At 52.1% G+C, this 20,986-nt stretch overlaps 1 protein-coding gene across 2 annotated transcripts in view; it reads right to left on the minus strand.

The window, feature by feature from the left end:
- The window catches only part of PI4KB (phosphatidylinositol 4-kinase beta), a 45,618-nt gene that overhangs the window by 11,718 nt on the left and 12,914 nt on the right, over positions 1-20,986 (minus strand). Inside the window, exons 4-6 of one of the 2 annotated variants that reach the window (XM_054998634.1) lie at positions 11,565-11,609; positions 3,100-3,327; positions 1,653-1,880 (exon numbers count right to left, since the gene is read on the minus strand). In XM_054998634.1, the coding sequence (XP_054854609.1) occupies positions 1,653-1,880; positions 3,100-3,327; positions 11,565-11,609 (501 nt within the window). The remainder of the gene's footprint in view (positions 1-1,652; positions 1,881-3,099; positions 3,328-11,564; positions 11,610-20,986) is intronic. The other variant, XM_054998641.1, reaches the window with a different exon arrangement.

Raw genomic sequence — 20,986 nt, forward strand, 5'->3', positions numbered from 1 at the left:
TTTGGGGGTGGCTGTCAGAATCAAACTGGGCACTTACACGTGCCCTTCTCACAGGGTGAGCTCAGCATGTAGTCAGACCCACCCTGGGACTAGTTAGGTGCATTAGAACAGCAGGGTTTAGTCCAAGGGCACCTGTAATGATTTTAAGTGCGTGTGCGTGTCTTTAAATGCTCAGTGTGGTACAGATGAAGAGCGGGGGTGGGGGGAGAGAGGGGTGAGTGGGAGAGATGACTGGTTGGTGACTGGAAGTGTGGGCAGAGCGAACTGCAGTTTTCAGTTACTGAGTGGCGAGCGAACATTCAATCTGGGCAAATCAGGCAAGCTGTGTGCAGCATGAGGAGGTCTACGCATTTCTGAGAGAAAGACTGATTCTGGTTTAGACAGGCAAACTGTGCGCGCGCGTGAGAGAGAAAGTTATATACTGTGACTGAGCGCATGTAAGGAAACTTTAAGACCTGATATCTATCTTTGAAACCATCAAGCTTTTGTACTAGAGTGAAACCGATAAGCTTCTTGTAAAAATAAAAGTTTATTTTGGGTTTTGTTTTTAATCCCAGGGCGTCTGTCATTCCTATGTCTCTCATTCCTATCCTCAGAGCCAGGTAGTCCCACGAAGAAGCCCGACGCCTGGGCACGTTATTAAAAGGGAAATGTAAATTACTGCTTTCGAAACATAATTCCAGGTGGCAGCCATCTACCCAGTGGGTGAAAGAGCGTTAAAGGAAAAATCTAACTGAGGGAAAAGAAAGGGGTCGTAACAGCACGTTAGGGACCAACAAGGTTTTCAGAGTGTAAACTTTTGACCGCTTACGCTCTTTGAGAATCTTGTTGGTGCAAGAAATACCAACTATTGAAGATTGGATGCATAAATTGCTGTACATGGCGGAAATGGATAAAATGACAAGGAAACTGAGAGATCAGAATCCAGCGGAATTTTTTACAGACTGGGGAAGATTGAAAACATATTTAGAAAAGAAGTGGGACGTAAAGGGGGAATTATGGCAATTTGAAAATTATTAGAATGGATTTGTTATTAGAAGAGAGAGAGTCTTTGCCATATGAAGTGAAGTGTTAGCTAATTGTTAGCCCAAATGTAAGTGGACTTAGAGTTAATAGATATTGTTAGAATTACTATAGAATTACTAAAGTAGATATTTTATCCGACTGTTAGTTAGTTTAAATTTAAATATATGTGGAGCTAATATAAAGTAATAGATAATAGATTTTAAGTTTATAACAATATTTTTGAAGTTAATAGATAGGGCTTAGTTGAATAAAAGAGTAAGTAAACATGAGATAAGGAGTTACAGAAAAAGGGGACAGATTGGGAATAGATTAGGCTATAGGGTTGGAAAGCTGTTGGAAGTCCTGGAAAAGGGGGGGGGAGGGAAAGGGTGGGGGAAAGGATAATGAGATGCTATTTGAAAGTTGTATATTAATATTCTCACCTAATAAAAACTTTCTAATAAAAAAAAAAGAGAGAGAATCTTGTTGGTCTCGAAGGTGCCCCTGGACTAAATCAGGCCCATCCGGTTTGGTTCGTGGTCAAGCCAACACAGCCTTCAGCACGGGCAAGGTCTGAGGCTCTTGGGTGGGCTGCAGTGCTTCGGCCGCCACCACCCTCTTTATCTTACTTGCACCCGGAGGGTTACCTCCACCTGCAGCTCCACAATGTCGTCCACAGACCAGGCCTCGTCATCGTTGTCGTAGTTGGGAACGGTGGTGAAACTACTGGCCCGCTGCTCGTGGGTGATCCCGCATTCCGGAAGGTTCTCCACAGACCTCGTGCTACGGATGCGGTTTTCCGGGATCCGGGCTGGAACATTAGTGGTGTCGAAGTTTTCACATTCAAGTACTTCCACGTAGATTAGATACGGAGCCTGGGGACAGCAAACCAGGTTGAAGAACTGGAAGTCCAGTGGTGCAGAGTGTGTTTTAGTGTGCAGAGTGTGTGCGTGCACGCACTTCTTTTCTCTTTCAAGGCTGTAGAGAGCTCCCCCTCCCCAATTTAATTTTAATCCGGTATCAAAGTTGCAGCCCCTTAGAATCAGAAAAGAGTCACGTTGAAGACAGAAATCAAACTTGATGACGGCGATTGCCTATGGGGAGGGGGTAGTTTGTTTATTGTTACACTGTTATAAAAATGTTAAAACCAAAACAGAGTCTTTTTTTAAGACGAACACATTTTATTTCAGCATAAGCTTTTGAGAGACCTCCCCTTCTTCAAATGGAAAATGTGCACATAAACATTTATAGCTGAAATCACAGGGAGAGGAAAAAGAGCAAGAGAGAGAGAAGAGGAAGGCGTGGCGTGTTGTAATCCAGGGGTGTTACATGCTAAGTGAACAACGACGGAAGCCGCAGGTCCCAGCCTGAAAGGAGCCACTTGATGTCTGCTTCCCTTTCCTATAGCAGACTGACACAGCTAGACTTTTGGAACTATTATTTAAAGAACTGGGTTCGAAATACTTAAAGAACTACACGCTCCACCCCTAATATGATCTCAAGTTCTCTCTTCTTCTGGGGATCTTAAAAATAAGAGACAGGAATGAGAGGGGCGCAGAGATCATTCAGGGGAGTACAGAGACTATTCAGATTATATTTTCCTAAGGGAAACCACAGGGATAGGAGTGGGGGGGCTAGATATATCTTTTGTCCCCAGAGGGCCTGGGAGGCAAGAAATCAGTTGTGCAAGAAGTAAGCAAGTTGAAATGAAATCTGAATGTGATTAAATGGAGAAAAATTCAGAATCCAAATGCAATAGTTCCAAATCTCACAAGTTTCTAAACTATCGCTGAACTCCAGAAACGAACCCTTAAAACGTAAGTATAAAATTCATGAGCAAGGTGGTCACAAAGCATCAGAGCAACAAAAGCCGCGGTTCTTGCCCTTGTTTTTCCTAAAACCTCTAAAACCCAAGGGCTCTCTTCACTGTGAATGCTGCTGGGAGGGGAAAGTTGATCCTTAAAAAGTAAAGTATGTATTTTTGCAACCAAATTCAACTCAGAACTTCACCTGAGAATTTCCCCTTTCAGAATCAGGACCCGTTTTAGGTTCAACACACAAAGAAGCCAAGCAAGGTTCCCACTCCTGCATTACCTTGTCCTTGGAGTTCAGCACCACAGCCTGGGTGTGCGGGACCCGCACCACATGGTGGTCAAAGCCAGCGGTGGGGAGCCAGACGCGGGCCGGCAGCTTGTGATTCAGCAGCGAGAGCTCCGAGATGAGGCGCTGCGTCTTCTGCTCCTTGGTGGGCAGCGTCGTCAGGCGCTTCCCGATGCCCATCAGCGACTTGATGAACTCTCTCTCCGGGGCCAGTCGGATGGGCTACAAAAGGCAAACAAGGTGACGGGGCAGGGGGGAGAAGTGTTAGACCCCTTGTGTGCACAGGGAAGTGGCTTGCCATGCGGCCTCTGTCCAGAGGTGCTCTCTTCTGGTTCAGTGCACGGCAGAGAATGAGCTGCTCTCTCTACAGGAGACCCTCTGAACTTCTGCCCAGCCCTGTCTGTTGCCAGTGGCCATCCAGAAGCCTCGGTGCCAAACGGGACAGCCACATCCCAGTGTTCGCAGGAGGTTGCATTCCAGCTGCCAAGAGCCAGCTGCTGCCTCCACCTAAGCCTCTCTTGCAGGCCGGAGTGAAAAAGATGAACAGTGTCAACTCAAAGGCCGGCATGCTGCTAGCACTCCCGGCTCAGAACGTGGCTGACTTGCATCAGGTGGAAAGCGGCCAGGCGTAAGGCGACAGCGTTGGCTCAGCAGTGGCTACTTTTCACGGGAGGCGTGCTACGCGGCAGGGGAGGAGAAAGGCTGGGTTCCACCAGAAGGAAGCCCCTTCTCTCCAAACAAGCAAAGAAGAGAATGCAAGGAAGACGGGGGTTAATGAGGCAGCTGCATGCATTTGTGGCCCGCTTCGGCTGGAGGGGTGGGCAGCACGGGCCTCCCCCGGGGCTTCCAACTCTCCTGGAAAATGCAAAACTGGCCCAAGCAGAGAGGCGCTGATTGGATCGAGACAAAGGAGGCTCCTGTCAGAATGACTCCGCCAGCCTTTAAACGAAGCCACGAGAGTTGGGCCTTTCTTGCCGCTGCACACCCAGATTTTGGAAGTCCTTAACGGCACAGCAGGTTCAGGCGGTCTGGATGACCTCATTTCTACAATAGGGGAGTTTTCCCCTCAAGATGTCTGCATCCTTGCTCATTCTGGCTCCCATTCAGAAAGCGCCCTCCCCGCTTTGAAAAACCCTATTTATAACGTCTCCAAGAGCTTGTCAAAAATGCAGCCTTTTACATTTCCACTTACCCGTTTCATTTATAAAACTCCCCAAAGGTAGAAAGGCTGTGCTCCTGAATAGCCAGCAGAGGGAGCAAAAAGCTAGGAATCTTTTGAACGAATAGCAAACTTAAAATCGTTACGCAGCATTTTGCCAGGCACGGCAGATGTTTTATTTTTATCCTGGCAAAAACTCTGGAGGAGTTCTTGCTCTATTCCAGATAATTTCTGTGTGAACTGCTAGCTGGCATTGCAAGATATCCTGGGTTCTAAACAGGGAACTGTACGGGAAGGGGGCCTCTTGTCTCCCAGCCTCCCCCACCCCTTTTCATTCTCACCTATTCTCAGCCCCATCCTCCCCTCGCCCTGCCTGCGCCCTTCTTAAAAGTTGCACATCAAGGGGGCCAACCGAGTTCAAACCTCCATTCACCCCAAGCTCTCTCGGCCTTAAACAAATGCAGCTATTTATCAAGGCGGCAGCAGCTAGCCAATTCATACATTTTAGGTGACAAGAGTCATCCTAGTTCATTGAAAAGCAGGTTGTTAAAGGGCTCTCTGAAAAAGCTGCTGCGAGAATTGCACCGAGGAGAGGGAGAGAAAGAGCAGGCAGGCTTAACCTGCAGCTGTACGCCATTTCATTCCCCCCCCTGCCCCGCCGAACCATCTGTTCTCGCTCCTGTGCAAACAGACACAGGTATTAACCAATTAAAATTTATATGACTGACTACTATTGATCGAAGGCCAGGTTATGACGTGATCTTAACGCTGCAGGAACGGGAAGGTGGATCAGAGAGGCTGGCCCACCCATGGCTGCACTCCCTGCCCCAAGAATATTTTCGCTTGCGCAAGAGAAAGGCCCATGGGAAGGTCCCTTGCACCAGGGGAAATAACTGCTGTGAGCAGAACCCAGCAGCAGAATCCACACCTGCTACTCCAAACCGCTTCCCACTCCCCCCCCCCCGCTTGCCCACCCCCTACTTCATAGGAGACCACCTGGCTTAAACACCCCCCTCCCTCCGTGGTCCAAGCGTCGTTACTTTAATAGCTGCTTCTAGCCCAGGCAAAAAAATCAGTTAATAAGCAAAGCCCGCTGCCCCAGCCAAGCCAAACGCAGCGAAGACAGGAGGCATGCATTAAGCTACCCAAGCGTGGGGAGAAGGAGCAGGCCGTAATTAAATGGAGGAGCCGAGCATGCTGCTAGAAACTGCCAGCGAGAAAACAAGATTTTCCCATTCACGATGCACAGCCTGCCCTCCAGGGCATATCTTGACTGGGAGGGGGGCGGATTTAAAGGCTGCTTGTAGTCCACATCAAAATGATCATAATCATAATCATAATAATGGTGCTTCTATTCTGCTGTTCTGGACAGATTAGGACCGCACTCAGAGCAGGGAACAAAGTCCGTGTATAATTATCCCCACAGTACAGCTGGGGAGCGGGGGCTGAGAGGAGGGGCTTCCCCGAGGCCACCTGCGGAGCTCAGGGCAGTCGTGAAATTCGAACCAGCAGAGTGCTGGCTCGCAACCCAACCACTCCACCACTATGCCACAACATCCATATCCTGTGCCACATAAACAACCACGCCTGAGGCAGCAGGATGAAATGGGAGCTTGCCTGCCAGGACTCGGGGCACCATCCTCGGGTGAATTTTTTTAGCAAACAGGGAGCCCTCTGCAGCTCCTGCCCCAAGGGCAATCCTCTCCCTGTCACACAAGGGCAGCAAAGGTAAGACTCAGCCAAGGAAATCCAGGCTATGCGCTCAGTGTAAGAGCCCAGAATTCGGACAATTCCAACCCTCCACACACGTCCACTGCTGCCAACCACAATCCTGGTTTTCCATTAATGTAGAACTTTTTTTTTAGCAAGGATGCTGTGCTGGGAAAGAAAGGGCTCACTCGCCTTGGGGACCTACCGCAATTTGTTAGGCGATCCCCTGGCAGACCTTCCAAAGCCCACCTTTGCCCAGGGCCCTTTCGCGTCCTTCTAGCTTCTGGCTCCATGCTCCCCCTTCAAGGCTCAGATCCAAATCGGATTTTCAATGTCACCCCACCCAGAGAGAGCAAAGATCCCCCCACCTCCGAGCGGTGCAGAGGGCGTGCCTCATTGCGCCAGTCCCCGACCCACAGAGATGTACAGACCAGCATTCAGGGCCACGTTTGTGCCCTCGCAGCAAAGGAACAACGCCCCAGTTGCTAAGGAAGGGCACCCTGCTTCCGAGGATCCACTCCAGGCTTCCCTGATCCTGCCCCACTTTTTGACACTTACCAAAGGGGCATCGTGATCGCCAGGGAGGGCTGTGACGAAGCCCCCTTAGAGAACACAGGCGGGCACTCCAGGACACCCTCTGCCCGAGATGATGATAATAATTTCACTTATATACCGCTCTTCTAGACAGATTAGTGCCTCACACAGAGCGGTGGACAAGTTAGTGATGTTATTATCCCCACAATGCAGCTGGGGAGCTGGGGCCGAGAGGAGGGGCTTACCCCAGGCCACCTACTGAGCTCATGGCAGTAGAGGGAGTTGAACCAGTAGAGTGCTGATTTGTACTCTTTTTTAAAAAGCCATACTGGGGCAGAGCTGGGATGCCAGAATCCAATGGCTCAGTCCCGGTTCCCGTGGGCCCCGGAGTGCCTCAAGGGCCCGGGGGGAGGTAGGCCATCTTCTCCTCCTCCTCCTCCTCCTCCTCCTCCTGCAGACCTTCTTGCCTCTGCCGGGGCCTGGCTCCCTCTCGCCGTCCCTTCCTCCTCAAGGCCTGTATCGAGACACACACACACACACCACACACACACACCCCGGATCTACCCCCTGCTCACAGGCCCATCTCTCCTAATGTAGATCTTAAGCTCCTCCTCCTCCTCCTTTTATTTCCATTCACTTTAAGCAGTCACACCCCCAAACACTTGACCCAGATCAGGCGAAAATCCTGTTTCACAGCTGCCCTACAGACTTCCAGAAGGGTCCTGCGAGGCAGGTAAAACCCAGTGACGTTTCTGCAGAGAAGCCACGGCCGGCCTGGCCTGGAGCCCCCTGCACAGCAGGGGATTCTGGGCCGTGACTTGCCTGGCCTGCGAGGCTGCTCCACCGCACACCCACACAGCACCGCAGGAGAAGGTGGGCTCCATCAGCTCCTCCCCTCACAGCCAGGTTTCCTGGAGCACAGGTGGAATGTCACTGGAGAAGCCGAGGACAGCGAGCCGCCTTCTCCCGGGCCAGACCCTTGGGCCATCAAGGTCATTCTTGTCTGAGGCTCTCGGGCAGAGGAAGGCCTTATGCAGCACCCCATCCTTGTAACTGCGGAGGCTGCTGGGGAGCAAACCGGGGAGCTTCTGTGCAGCCCCCAGCCCCGCATCACTGTCAGCCCGGAAGACGCTGGGCCTTCTCTCTTATCCTTCCGTTTCAGGGTCGTGTCCCAGGCTGGTTCCAGAACACACACAGCCAAAGGGCCTTGCAAAAGCCAGGCGGCCGCTCTAGAAAGCTGGACGCCTCTCCCCCGCCCCCCGCTCCACTTCTTCTGTATTGACTTTGGCTAAAACCCCACCAACACCCCAGCCCCAAACCCTCATCACCTTGGCCGCTCCTGCCCTCAAGATAATCAGGGCAGGGTCCAGCCTTGCTTGGCATGCAGCTCGAAGAAAGCCACCAAGGGACTGGTAAGTGCCCGCAGATGCCCTGCCCTGCCCGCCCCCTTTCCACCGCACAGAAGGAGCAGAGCGGGTTTCGACAGAGTGATTTTGGGGATTGATTATGGACTGCAATTATCCATCAGAGAGGAAGGCAGAAACAGAAACAAAATGCCTGCGAAACAAGGACTGATTGGCGAGAGCAAAATTTCAACGGAAAGGGGGGGAAAAAACCAATTTCAGTTTATATTTGGGGGGAAGGGATGGGGCAGGGGGAAGCAACTGCAAATTCCCACCAAGCACACAGATCTTCCAGATTAAGATTGGTTTGGTTCTTTAAAAGGGGCGAAAAACGCAGACCACAGCATTTCCTCTTTGATCATTGACAGGAATGAAGATGGAAAGAAAATCAGCCACCTGGATCACCCGCTCAGAGTCCAGCGGCTTCTGCTGCCACCTGCTCTCTCCAAGGCAGCCCCTCACTCTCCCACATCTGGAGATGAGGCTGTGTCCACGCAGGACATTTACTGCACTCCAAGCTTTGCTTGAAGAAAAGCAGGACTTTGCTGCCTTAAGGATGCTGAAAAAGCAAACAAGCGTTGCTTGCTCTCTTTCTCCTAACTCAGGGAGTTGATCAGTGGAAATCCTAATGGAAATATCCATTTAAAACCTAACTTTGTGGCCTTACAAACTAGAATCATAGGGTTGGAAGGGACCTCTAGGGTCATTTGGTCCGACCCCCTGCACAATCCAGGAAACTTGGGTATGTCTTTAAAAAAATAAATAAATACAAGTTGCACGGGAATTCTTGGGTCGCTGCTTTCTGCAACCAGGTCTGCACTGGATGAGCAAAATGCGGCAGGTCGTCCTGAATATAAAGTCCTGTCATCTCTGGCGGTGGCTTGGAAAAGACAGCAAGCAGGATTTTGTTTTTCAAATATCAATGAACAAATTGTAACAGCTCTGTTGTGGTTCTCTTGCCAGTCAACTGACCGCCTGTCTGTCCAGTCACACAGCCTGGGAACCCACAAACAGCCCAGCGTAAGTGGCAGCTTCCGCTTTTAATTTTCTTCCGGTGTGGTTTGTCAGCAACGGCTGGAAGGGCCACTTGCTACCACTGGGGCGAAGCCTCCCCCTGTTTGGTCAGACGCCAGCCTTGCCAAACAGGATGATCCAGTCTGCTGCCCACTTGGCGTCACTGCCTTTCAAAAACAACTTCTGGTTCTTTGTAGATGGTCCCTTGGCTTGCTTGCTTTGTACACATTGGGAAGCTGCAAACGGACCCTGGTGGTCCAAGATAAATACCAAACCAAAGACCTGTTCAAATTGACACAAACCTGCCCAATACTGTTGAAAGTTAGCATTGCTTTATAGAAATGTATTTCCTAACACATTTCACTTCAGCGATTAACTGATCTGTTTTGTATGAGCATAAAAACAAACCTGTTGAGAACTGACATATCTCTTTCCACTGTCCTAGTAAAGTAATACTTGACCAATATTAGTAGAGAGTCCAGTAGCACCTTGAAGACTAACCAATTTTATTGTAGCTTAAGCTTTCAAGAACCACAGCTCTCTTCGTCAGATGAGAGCTGTGGTTTTCGAAAGCTTATGCTACAATAAAGTTGGTTAGACTTAAAGGTGCTACTGGACTCTCTACTATTTTGCGACTACAGACTAACACGGCTAACTCCTCTGGATCTTTGACCAATATTTGACTGGTAAAATGCCCAACCTAAACAGCTAGAATTCTATGACCTTCCCCGGTGACCATGGAGAAGAACAGCCTATATCCACCCCTCCCGCCCAACTCTGCTTCCAACCAAAGCTCTTGAGAGCGAAATATTCCTGCATTAAAAATGTGGCTGTGATTTTTTTTTTTTTTACATTTGATGGTCCTGGAATGGGTGTTCTGGAAAGGAAAGAATGCTTTATATGCTACTTTGGGTGGGGAGAGACGGTGCATTCCAGACTTCGAAGAGGAGACATCCGTCTACAGGGGCCGCCACAAAAATCCAAGTTTGATACTCAGAGAAAGCTTGGCTAATGGTCTTTCTTTCCATGCAATGAGCTGGCCTTGCATAATGTAGAGACGCTGATTAAACTCGGGCATTTTCTAGCTGGGATGGGGAGGGGGGGGGGGACGAGGAGGGAAGACGTACACAAGGAATGTTGGGTGTGTTGAAACAAAGAGATACGAGGTGCACATTGTCAAGGAGCAGCAAATCAGGAGCCAGCCTTTCAACATTTCCTCTGGAAAAGCAGGCGTGCCCATCAGCACAAGCCCCTTCTCCCAAGCCTCTAAAACCAGGCTTGAAAACCCGCCATTCACCTAGTCACCTGCAGAGAGCACAGATCTTTTCCAGGTGACCAGGAACTGCTGTGAACTGGGAAAGAGCAGAGGAGGAAGTTTCTATCCTTCTTGCATTCCTTCACTGTGCCACAGATTATTAGCGTTCCTGTCACCTGTCTTTTTATTGTGACCAAACAGTTATGAAGTTGCGAGCAAGCTTTCAAATGCAACAGAACTCTTCCTCTATCTGGACACTTGGTATCACTTGGTATCAATATTGCGGAGCATGATAAAAAAGAATAAAACCTACAGCCTTCTTGAAAAGGAGACCAGGAGGTTTGACGGACTTGTTTAGATGATAGGCCGCTGGATGCAGAACACAGTTCAAGATGCAACAGAGAAGGTTTTTTAAAAAGGAGCCGCTTTCCCCCTGAAAAATACAGCCCTTCGTGCACCCTGAACACTGCACTGCACCCTCAAACCAAAGCCTGCCATTTGACTCCTTTTTCAGACGCTACAAACTGCAGATGTGGGGCTTCCCATCATGCCCGGAAATGTCTTTTCTGGTCTAAATAGGCAGCCTGATAAGGAGTGCTGGGGGACTCTAGAGCTTGCACACGACTCTGCTTGACATCTGGACTGGACTGACGAACACGGCTGCGTATTTTGGTGGAGAGGGGCTTTTTTCTCTAACAAACCAGTACCGTTAGTTACTATTTTTGTTTAGCGTGTTTGCAGATGTGGAACCACAAAAAGGCTTATAAAAGTTTGGGTTTTTTAAAAAAAGCGGGCTGCTAATTACTTCTATAGAATGGCTGCTTAAAACAAGGGGCTGGATTCCTTCCTTCAGGGGAAGCTCTTTGTGCTGAGGGGAAGCCTAGCTGTTGCCAGAGTGGACCTGGGGCACCGAAGCCCCCCTCACTGCAACTGCTTCATTGCTCTGTTATTGGGACTTCTATCGGAGACCACCTTGTGCACGGCAGACCAGACAGTCCAGAAGAGTTCACACCTTTCCATCCAAAAGCCCCAGGGACTTTCTGCACTGCAAGCCTGGGGGCAGGGGCTTGCTCAGAGTGGCATGCACAGACGCCCCCTCCCCACCTGCAACTCAAAAGGGTGCGGCACGCATGCGGTGTGTGAGCAGGCCGAGTGGAGGGCGTTCTGGGCTCAGCCCAAAAGACTGTGCAAGGCTGGCCTGTCGGTGGGGAGAGAAATCTGCACCGCAGCCGGAGGGACCGACCAGAGGCTGAGCAAAGTGGCGGCTTATGAGGAAACAGAGGAAATGCTGCTGAAGAAGAGAGCGGATGGAAAAATAAATCACAAAAGAGGCGGCAGGCAGCCCAGCTGGGGGAAACCAAAACTGTTATAAATGGCCACTTACGGAGCAAAAGGATCTATCAAGACTTTCCGTACTCGAGGAGAGCTCCTGGGAAATGGATGAGAGGTTGGGGATGTGGGTTGGGTTGTTTTTTTTTTAAGGGAGGAAGGAGGGAGGGAGGGAGGGGAGAAGGAAGGAAAAGTGGGGAGAGAAAAAGCAAGAGTTTAAAACCAGCTTTTTAGACTAGCCCCCCTCCCTCGTCCATGGAGCGCCACACCTGCTTAACACGCTTCAAGCACTTCTGGGAAACGGCAGGACTCTTCCCCCAGGTCACATCAGCACCCTATTCCAGGTGCTGCAGTAGGAGCCCAGAAGCTCAGAGCAAGCAAACTGTTCGCCAAAGCAGCTATCTAGAGGGGATCTTGGTCTCTGGGTATTCAAAAACCCTGCCCCTGTACATGGAAGCTCCATTCCTCCAGGAAGCGAAAGGCTTTTGACTGATCGAGAAATTCACCTGCTCTTTTACATAAACTGAGCTAAGCACTCCCCCCCCCCATGTCTTGTGATAGTGAATTTGGGGGCTGACTACGTAACACAAATTTACATTTCATGATTGGGGCAGTTTGATGGCAAGAGGCAGAAGTGGGAGCAGAAAGAGATGGCGGAAGGGAGAGTGGCCGGAAAACGCTGCCAAAGGGGGAGCCACGCAGAGCACCAAACACCTGCCCTTCCACCAGTGGACACAACATGACCCTCTCCATACTGTCTACAAAACCAAGCATCCATGCATCTGAACAAGAGAGCCGTAGTTCTCGAAAGCTGTCGATGCATCTGACAAAGAGAGCTGCGGTTCTCGAAAGCTAATGCTACAGTAAAGTTGGTTAGTCTTAAAGGTGCTACTGGACTCTTTACTATTTTGCGACTACAGACTAACACAGCTAACCCCTCTGGACCTACAGAACCAAGAGGGCAGGAAGGATCCCGTGGAACTGCCCCACGGACAGCAGGGCCCTCTTCTGGCAAAAGCAACCTCCCAGGGACACAGCTGGGAAGCAGAAAGGTCTCTGTGCCGGAGGCAAGTGCTGCAGTTAGTAGAACCCAATTCCTCGTTTTCATTTAGAACAAAAAGCTGGTTTCAGGCAGGCAGCCGTGTTGGTCTACAGCAGAAAAGGATTTGAGTCTGGCGGCAGCTGGAGACCTCTAAGGTGCCACTGGACTCAAAGCCAACAAACAGCTGGGAAGCCCTTGACTGACAGGCCCGGGAAACATCGCTTGGGCCAAGGAGTCGTCATTAGCATCAGGCTATGATCTGGGAGACCCAGGTCCACGTCCATGCTCTGATATGAGAAGCGCACTGGGTGACCTGTGGGACCGCCTCCCCGCCATGTTCCTCCACAGCAGCTTCGCTCATCTGAATACGGGTGTTCTGCAGGTGCCAGGCTGCACATGGGCAAAATCAACGGTGCAGGCTTTCTTCATGGTAGCCCCTGCCCTGTGGCACGGCCTGCCTTAGGTGGTCAAGAGAGCCCCCACTCTCCTGGCTTTCGGGAAAGGGTGCAAAACCGAATTATTCAAAAAGGCCTTTGTATTGTGTGTGGGGGGGGGTCTCAGATGCTCTGTTAGAGACCATAGACTTCACCACTATGTTGCCTTACGTACTCTCTGTCGCTTTAAATATGTGCCCCTGTGTCAGCCCTAGAATTGCTCATGTTCTGTTTCAGCATTTCTTCAACTCTGGATTGGATTCTTGCTAATGCCGTGTCTTTGCAAACTTGCGTTTATTTACCCTACGGCATTGTTTATGAAATTGTCCTGGATACTGACTGTGCTACTCTCACACTGTGTCATCCGCCTTGAGTCTCAGTGAGAAAGGCGGCCCATAAACGGCATAAATAAAATGAAACAAAGACGATGGTTTCTCTTCTCTCAGGGCAGCAAGAAGACAGGCTACGTGAACAGCCTGGATCTGGTGCAGCCCCCAAGCTCCTCGGCCGCCGAAAAGGGGGCTCCTTTCCTCAGGCCTCACCCATTGCACCCCACAGATAATCACACCACACAATGACTAAGAGCCAAACTACAAGTGACGCCTTACACAGGTTGGACACTTGTCAGCTTCCCTCAAGTTCTGATGGGAAATGTAGGCGGCGTCCTGGTTTTACAGCTTGGCTCTCCATTACAGCTGCAAGACCAGGATGCCTACATTTCCCATCAAGACTTGAGGGAAGCTGACAAGTGTCCAACCTGTGTCAGGCGTCACTTGTAGTTTGGCTCTAAGACGCAAGATGGCTGCAAACGTGGGAGAGGGTCCCAGGCAGCCCGGCCCTCAGCCATCCATTTAGCTGCTCACAAGCTCAACAGCGCCGGCAGCCCCCTTCCTTTGCGGGTGGGGGGGTGGGGGACAGCGTCCATTGCTTTCCAAAAGTCTTCCTTGGAAAGTGCAGGCTCCAAAGAATCTGCAGCGTCATCACACAGTTCCTGGGGGGAAACCATGACAGCCAGGCCACTTTGCATTTGGGCGGCCAGCACATCACCCCCTCCCCCCCCCATGTACCCTCCAGACGGGCGAAACCAGCTGTCACTTAAAGAATGCAAACGATCCAGCAGTGTGCCAGGAATAGCGCCCCCCCAGCCCGCCCCCCCCCGTGGGTGGCAAGAGGGCTTCAGAGGCTTCTCTTCCTGCAACTTCCTCCTCTCCCGTGTTGTGAAAGAGCCCCTTGACAAGTCCTCCTTGCAAGCCCATTACATCATCACCTCTTCTTGCAACACCCGGGCGGCGCCTGAAGCTTCTTCTCAAGCGGCAAGGGAAGCTGCACCTGGGAAAAACCAGGCCGGGCAGTGCAGCGGGCAGGTCACGCTCCGCCTCTGAGGAACCGGCCCTTGGAGAGGCGGCACAAGCTCTCCGGCACCCCCTCTTCCCCCGCCACAGAATCATTTCTCAGAAGCAGACACGCCAGGGAAGCCCGACCAGCGGCATGTCCTGGCTGCTTGGGAGAAACACAAACAGCCGCCGGGCAGGGAAGTTTCGCGGATGTTTCCTCTTTGGCCACACGTGGCAGATCTACACATGTGCAGGCAGGCAGCCCGACAACCACAACAGCAAATGTGAAGGACTGGATGGTCTAACTGGTTCCTCGCAAGCGGGCACCATCGGGAGTGGTCTGCCGATGGAACCCGCCCCCCCCCCCCCACCAGCTCCAGGGCTTCTCTCCACCTTGGTACTCGGTTGAAAAGATTTATATGCCACTTTTCTTTCAAAGTTCAGGATTCGAGGGGGGGAGGGGGCAAGTCCGGGCATCTTGTAGCCCCCTACTGCATTTTAGCACATGGGAGCAAGGCTTAAAAACCAGAGCAGAGTGGCACACTTATGAAGAAGCAACCAGCCCAGAGGTATCCGGGCCAAAGACCACAGAGCTTTAAAAAGGTCAACGTGAGCACTTGGAATTACTTTATTAAAGAGAGGTATACCCTACTTCTCCAAATAATTGCTCAAAGCGGTTCAAAGCAATAACACTGAACCAAACTAGCAGCAAAAATAATAGGGCAAAGACCGGCAGAGAAATCTCGGCATAGCCTCACCACCAGGCTCCCCCAGAAGACGAAAGCGGGATCGGAAGGCTCCTGCAAAGCTGATCGCTCTTGGCCAGGCGGCAACTGCCAAGGCCCAGGCGGATCTCTCAGGAGAGCCAGGCGTGACGGCCCCTCCCACGACTGACCGGCAGCAGCTCAAACCTTCCCCACTGCACCAGCCGCTCTACGGAAAGGGCACAGCAGGAATCAGCAGGCAGAGGCTGCACGAGGCCCGCAGGGGTGGCGGGCCAGACAGAGGTTGCTGGTTCCACTGCCGCGTCCCGAGATTGCTTCCTGCATTCAGTCCTGGGGGTCTGGAGTCGAGCGATCCAGTCTGCGGGGCGGGGGTCCTCCTCAGCACAGGAAGCCCTGCCCGGGGCGGAACAGATCTGCAGGTTCCCTCCTAAGGATTTAAAATCCTGTTTCCCGCCTCTAGGATCAGATTATCATTGTGTTCCTTCTTCAAAAACGAGAGAGCACACCTCAAAAGCGGAATAAAGATTATTTGAAATATTTCTAGACTGCACCTCCTTGGCAAAAGGCGGACACAAAAGGGGGGCTGCTTAAGCAGCAGGAAGTCTCGCGACATGCTACAATCCTTAATCCATACCCCGCCTTTCTTTCCAATGGGCACCCAAAGCTGTGTACATCATTCTCCTCTCCTGTATTTCTTTTCACAACGACCCTTGAAGGTAGGTTAGGCCCAAGGTCACCCAGTAAGCTTTTATGGCAGAGTGAGGGATCAAACCCAGGGTGCCCAGACCCTAGTTCATCATGCTACGTCCCACCGGCTCCGTGCACAACCTGTCCAACGATGCCGGCAGCCAGTCCCTGCACCTCCTCACGCACGTCTGGATTGCACTCCTCACGCAAACAAAGGCAGGGCTGACTGTTGAATATCTGAAATAAGAGGCGCACGAGGAGGAAACCAGAGCGCCCACACTCTGCCATAATCCACAGGGAAGGTCTCTGAAGCAAACACCCCCGGAACAGGCGGGAGGTTCCCCAGAGCCGGGCGAGGCGGTGGCCAGCTCTGTCTCTCCCACACCAACACCCTTGGCAAGGGGCACGCCAGGGAGCCACACGCTCTTGCTCTCTTCCCAGCAAGGGAACCGTGTACCAGTAACCCAGGCGAGCGCAGATGCTTCTTTCTGGCCTCCCTTAAGGCCAAAAGCAGCGGCCAAGACAACGAAGTCTGGGATTGACGCAGAGAAGCCCAGCATGAAAGAGAGCTGGCTGTGGGGCCATCCCGTCATTCCGCAACACAGACCACAACTGAGCGTAGCATCTTGTGTGTCGCCATCACCGACCAAAAGCAGGCCGTCAGCCGCGTTAGCCCTGCATACGGAATCTGACTCCTTGTGGCTCAGCAAAGGAAAGAGGGGGAAAGCAGACTGAGGAAAGGCACCGGGGGGGGGGGGAGGCATGGCGGTAGCTGAAGGGGAGGCTCGGTGGACTTCGTCCCACTTTTGCTCAGTTATGCTTAACGGGCTACTGATGACGCTCTCAAGGTGCAGAGGGAGGCACTGCCAACGAAGCGACTCCCCACCGCTTGCTTCTGGCCAGCACAGAGGTCTGTCGGCCCCGTCTCGCTCTCTCTCGGATGCACACTGAAGTCTGTGCAAAAATGCAAAGGGAGGGGGCCAGACGGTGGGACCGAGAGACAAGCCACCCTGGGTTTATTGCAAAGAGAAGCAAAAATGGGCAAGGCAAGGCACAGAGAGCAAGTCTGGCTAAATTGCGAAAAGGACAAGAATGGCTGGATTCCACCTCTCCCTTAACTGGGAGGCCGAAAGGAAAGTAGCAGCTGTCTGATCCATTACAGAAATGTTAAAAACTGGATCTCAAAAGAAACCCTAGGCCCATTATCTGTCCCCCCCCCAAAAAAAACCCCTCAGCATGCAGACCAGCCGGCCCCAAGAGACTGAGCTCCCATTCTGCAGTGGGGGGCAACCGTAGAGGCTCTGGGTCTTCACTCTCTTGGGGGAAGGCGGGGCAGAAGAGCGCAGAACAGCTGCCTGTGGTTTGCCGTAGGGCTGCCTGCCGCAAGCCCGAAATGAAGCTTTCTTAAAGGGAGCAGGAGGCGACCCAGCCCTGCCCTCCAACATGGAGCAGTTTCGCCAACTCATCTTCCAGATTTCACCTGGTTTCTAAATCCAACAGGAAACTGCGGCAACGAAGCCGCCGCCACCCCCATCGCCTTTGAGTCATTCCCTGAGTCAGCCGGGCACAGAGAGCTTCCCCCCCCCCCCGCTGAAGCCTCTTTCGATTTACTCTCTCAAGCTGCTGCCATGGGGACAGAAATGGGCCAAGGGGTACAGGGACGCACTCTGCACAAAGGCGGCCTGCTTGCAAGCTTTGCCGGACAGGTTTTCGTCACATGCAGCCAGCAACAGCTCCCGGCAGGACCTTCTGCCCCAAGGAAAACCGGTTTTAGAAAGTATGCACCTGAAAAGGTACAAACACACCTTTTTAGGAAGGGGGATCTTGGGCCTCCCCCCTCCCCCCCATTTTTTTAATCACTGCCGTCCTTGGGGTTAAAGAGTAAGACACTGAACAAACTACTTTTGAACAGGTAGAGAAATATTGGAGAGAGGCTGGAAAAAATCCCCTGTGCTGAAGGTTGAAGCCCGATCTAGGCCCTCTGCTTGGCTAGCAACAACACGCCCCCCCCACCCCTCCCCAGACACACTGGGAGCACTGTTAGGCTCCTAACAGCAGGACAGAGAAATTTCTTCAACAGCTAAAAATGTACAAGCCGCAAGCAACTGAAGTCCCAAGGGAGTGCGGTCTTCCCGGGATTCCCCCAAACAGCCCAGGCTAAAGAGCGACACCCTCGCTCACGAAACGAGAATTCCAGCCCCATCCCAGGGTTGGTTTACGGTAGCGGCCGTGAAGGGCCCCGAAGCAGTCTTGGTGGTGACGAGGGAACGGAAAGAAACTGAGGGGAACTGAGGCCAGAATGCCCCCCTGCCTCATCGCCCCACTTCCCATTGCAGGCAGAGCCCCCCCCCCCCGCCCACGGATGCTCACAAGAGAGGCAAGCAGGCAAAGGCCCCTCATGCGCCAGGATCCGAAAGAGGATGGGGCCACAGTTCAGGGAGACTCAGCAGCCCAGAGTTTTGCACACTGAAGGCTGCCCGCCCGACCCGCCAAGGAACACATTATGCACATGAAGCTGCGCGGCATTTCAGCACAGGACTCACTCTTTATTTACGACATGTGGGAAGGAGATTTGTGAAGAACTTGATAGAAAAAAATAAAAATAAGGGAGTAAGTTATGGGTTATCAAAAGCATGAGCAGTACTTACACGGGTACCACACAAAACCTGAATTCTGCACCAGCACACCCAAATTCCGCAACCTGGCCATGTGTGTGTGTGTGTGTAGGGGGGTGGGCGGATGGCGGCAATATATTTCAGCGTTCCAGTGTCTAAACACCACCCAGCTCTGGCGGAAGGAGGGAAAGTTGGGGAGACCGCCAAGCCCCAATATTCTAAATATGCACAGAGCCGTTAAAAATTATTCAGCCAAGGGGGAGGGAGATGAACACCGTGCTACATAAAGCAACGAAGCATCCTCCGTTGTTGGGAACCCAGCTCCGCCATGCTGTTTCCGTTACGCTCGTCCATCCAAGCTCCAGGCTGACTCAGGGCTGGAGCCTGCAAATGTGATCCACCGACTGTGGGGCTGGCTCTCCTCTGGCCTTTTGCACCTGGGGAAGGCTTCGTCTGCTGGGGGTGGAAGGAATTACCAAGCTTGGTGGAACAGATGCACAGAACGCAAGCCCATAGTTCTCTTTCCCCCTTTCAATCCTCAACACCACCCTGGAAGTTAGATTTGGCAGGCCCACAACCAGATGCTCCAATGAGAGAGGTCTGATTGCAGGACTTCTAGACCCGAGACCAGCGCTCCAACCCACTGCTCCTCTCTTGCCTGGCTTTTCAGATCACCCTGCGGATCCGGAGGCTCAACACGGCAGCCGCAAGGGCTAGGAGCTTACTTCTACATGAAAGCCGGGACGAGCAGAATCACAGAGCCCAAGAACGAGTTCTGCTCTCGGAGGCATCAGAATGCAGGAAGAACTCGGCCTGGATTTCGAGCAATCGGGGCAGAGGACGCCTGCTCCGGGCAGCTTCCTGAGGCCTGTGCAAGAGGAAGTCACTCTAGTGCTTGAAGGGCTGCCATATAGAGGATGGTGCGGAGTTGGTTTCAGACCAGAACCAAATGGTTGAAATTAAATCAAAAGGGTTTTCAGCTAAAAATTAGGAAGAACTTCCTGACAGAGAGAGGGGTCCCTGAGTGGAACAGGCTTCCTCGGGAGGTGGTGGGCTCTCCTTCTTTGGAGGTTTTTAAGCAGAGGCCAGATGGCCACCTGACAGCAATGCTGTTTCTGTGAACTGGGGCAGATCGTGAGAGGGAGGGCAGGAAGGGCTGCGTCGGCGCTTAGTTCTCACGGCCCCTTCTTACATGCCCAGGGTAATGCCGATCGCCACCTTGGGGGCCAGGAAGCAATTTCCCCCAGGGCAGTTTGGTTAGGGATCCTGGAGGTATTGTGCCATCTTTTGGCCACAGGGCAGGGGTCTTTGGGGGTGTGGGGAGGGGAGGTAGTTGTGAATTTCCTGCATTGTGCAGAGGGTTGGACTAGATGACTCTGGAGGCCCCTTCCAACCCTAGGATTCTAGCGAACAAAGTCTGCTGCCAATGCCGACTGAGGCGGGTTTTTCTTCTTCAAATGCACAGTTTAGGAGGTGAGAAAATGGCATTTTCAAAGGGCCTGGACAGCCACAGCTCTTTTGCACATTCCCAAAAATGTTTCCAATCTCCGATCCAGAAGAGTCAAAGAGGGCCAAGAGAAACTTGACTCAGCGCAGCTCTGCATAAATTAGAGGCGAGAGGCTCCAGTTTCCCATCGGCAACCAGCTGTGCTAGCCCCGGCCGGCCGGAGGCCTTGGAGAGGCCAGCTTTGTATCATCCTGTTGTTCTCTGAGAAACAATTAACTGGGGCAGCCACAAAGGCTCTTTGGCCCAACTGCAAAGCCAGCATTTTCTCTGCTCGCCGCCAGCTGGAAGACTGGCATGGGAACTGGCTTTAAGGGCTGCCAACAATTCTCGGCTTGCCAGGAGGACCCAGAGAAATAGACGGTGTAGCTGAAAGCACGCTGGATCAGGGAGAGAGCTAGGTCAAAAGGCTCGCCTAGAGTGTCAGCTCCTCCCAGCAGAGGCCTGTTATTTTCTGCTTTGTAAACCAGACGATCGCCCATGACTGGGGGTGAGGAGCTGTGGCTCAGTGGCAGACCACCCGCTCTGCGTGCAGCCAGCCCCGGGTTCAATCCCTGGCCCCTCCAGTTAAAAGGGTCAGGTAGCAAAGGGCCCTGACCGATTTCACAGACTCCTGATAACACAGATGTGTGCTCACTGATGCCGCTAAAATAAATGCCTAAGAACCCTTGCCCACCTCAGCACCGAAGCACGCTGGTCATCTGCACTCCAGCTAGCCTAGCTGCCGGGTTGCTTGAAGGATAAATAGGGCAGCCCCCCATGGATGCCCCCCTGAGTTAATACCTAAGCACTGAGAGTAGACACTTCGGAGTTCTCTCGTCTTGCCATGGACGGCAGGGAAATCTGCCCTTTAACTGCATCTGGGTTTCCTGAAGGGGGAGGCAGACCCTCCCCCTGCCCAGAACATGCCAGGATTGAACCGTATTCCCAAGAACATGCTGCAACTTCACTCAAGATGCAAATCGAGCGTGCAGGGGGAAGGAGAGCTCTCCAAAGGCATGAAATATTCATCCGCTGTTTCGACAACGCTGAAATTTCACCCAGCCTTCCCCTCAGACCATCAGCTGATGTTCCAAAGCAGGCAGAGCTCAAGGAGAGAAATGGAAAGGTACACCTTTAAACTGGCTGGTGCTGAA

Source organism: Eublepharis macularius, chromosome 1 (genome assembly GCF_028583425.1).
Source record: "Eublepharis macularius isolate TG4126 chromosome 1, MPM_Emac_v1.0, whole genome shotgun sequence".
Taxonomy (NCBI): domain Eukaryota; kingdom Metazoa; phylum Chordata; class Lepidosauria; order Squamata; family Eublepharidae; genus Eublepharis; species Eublepharis macularius.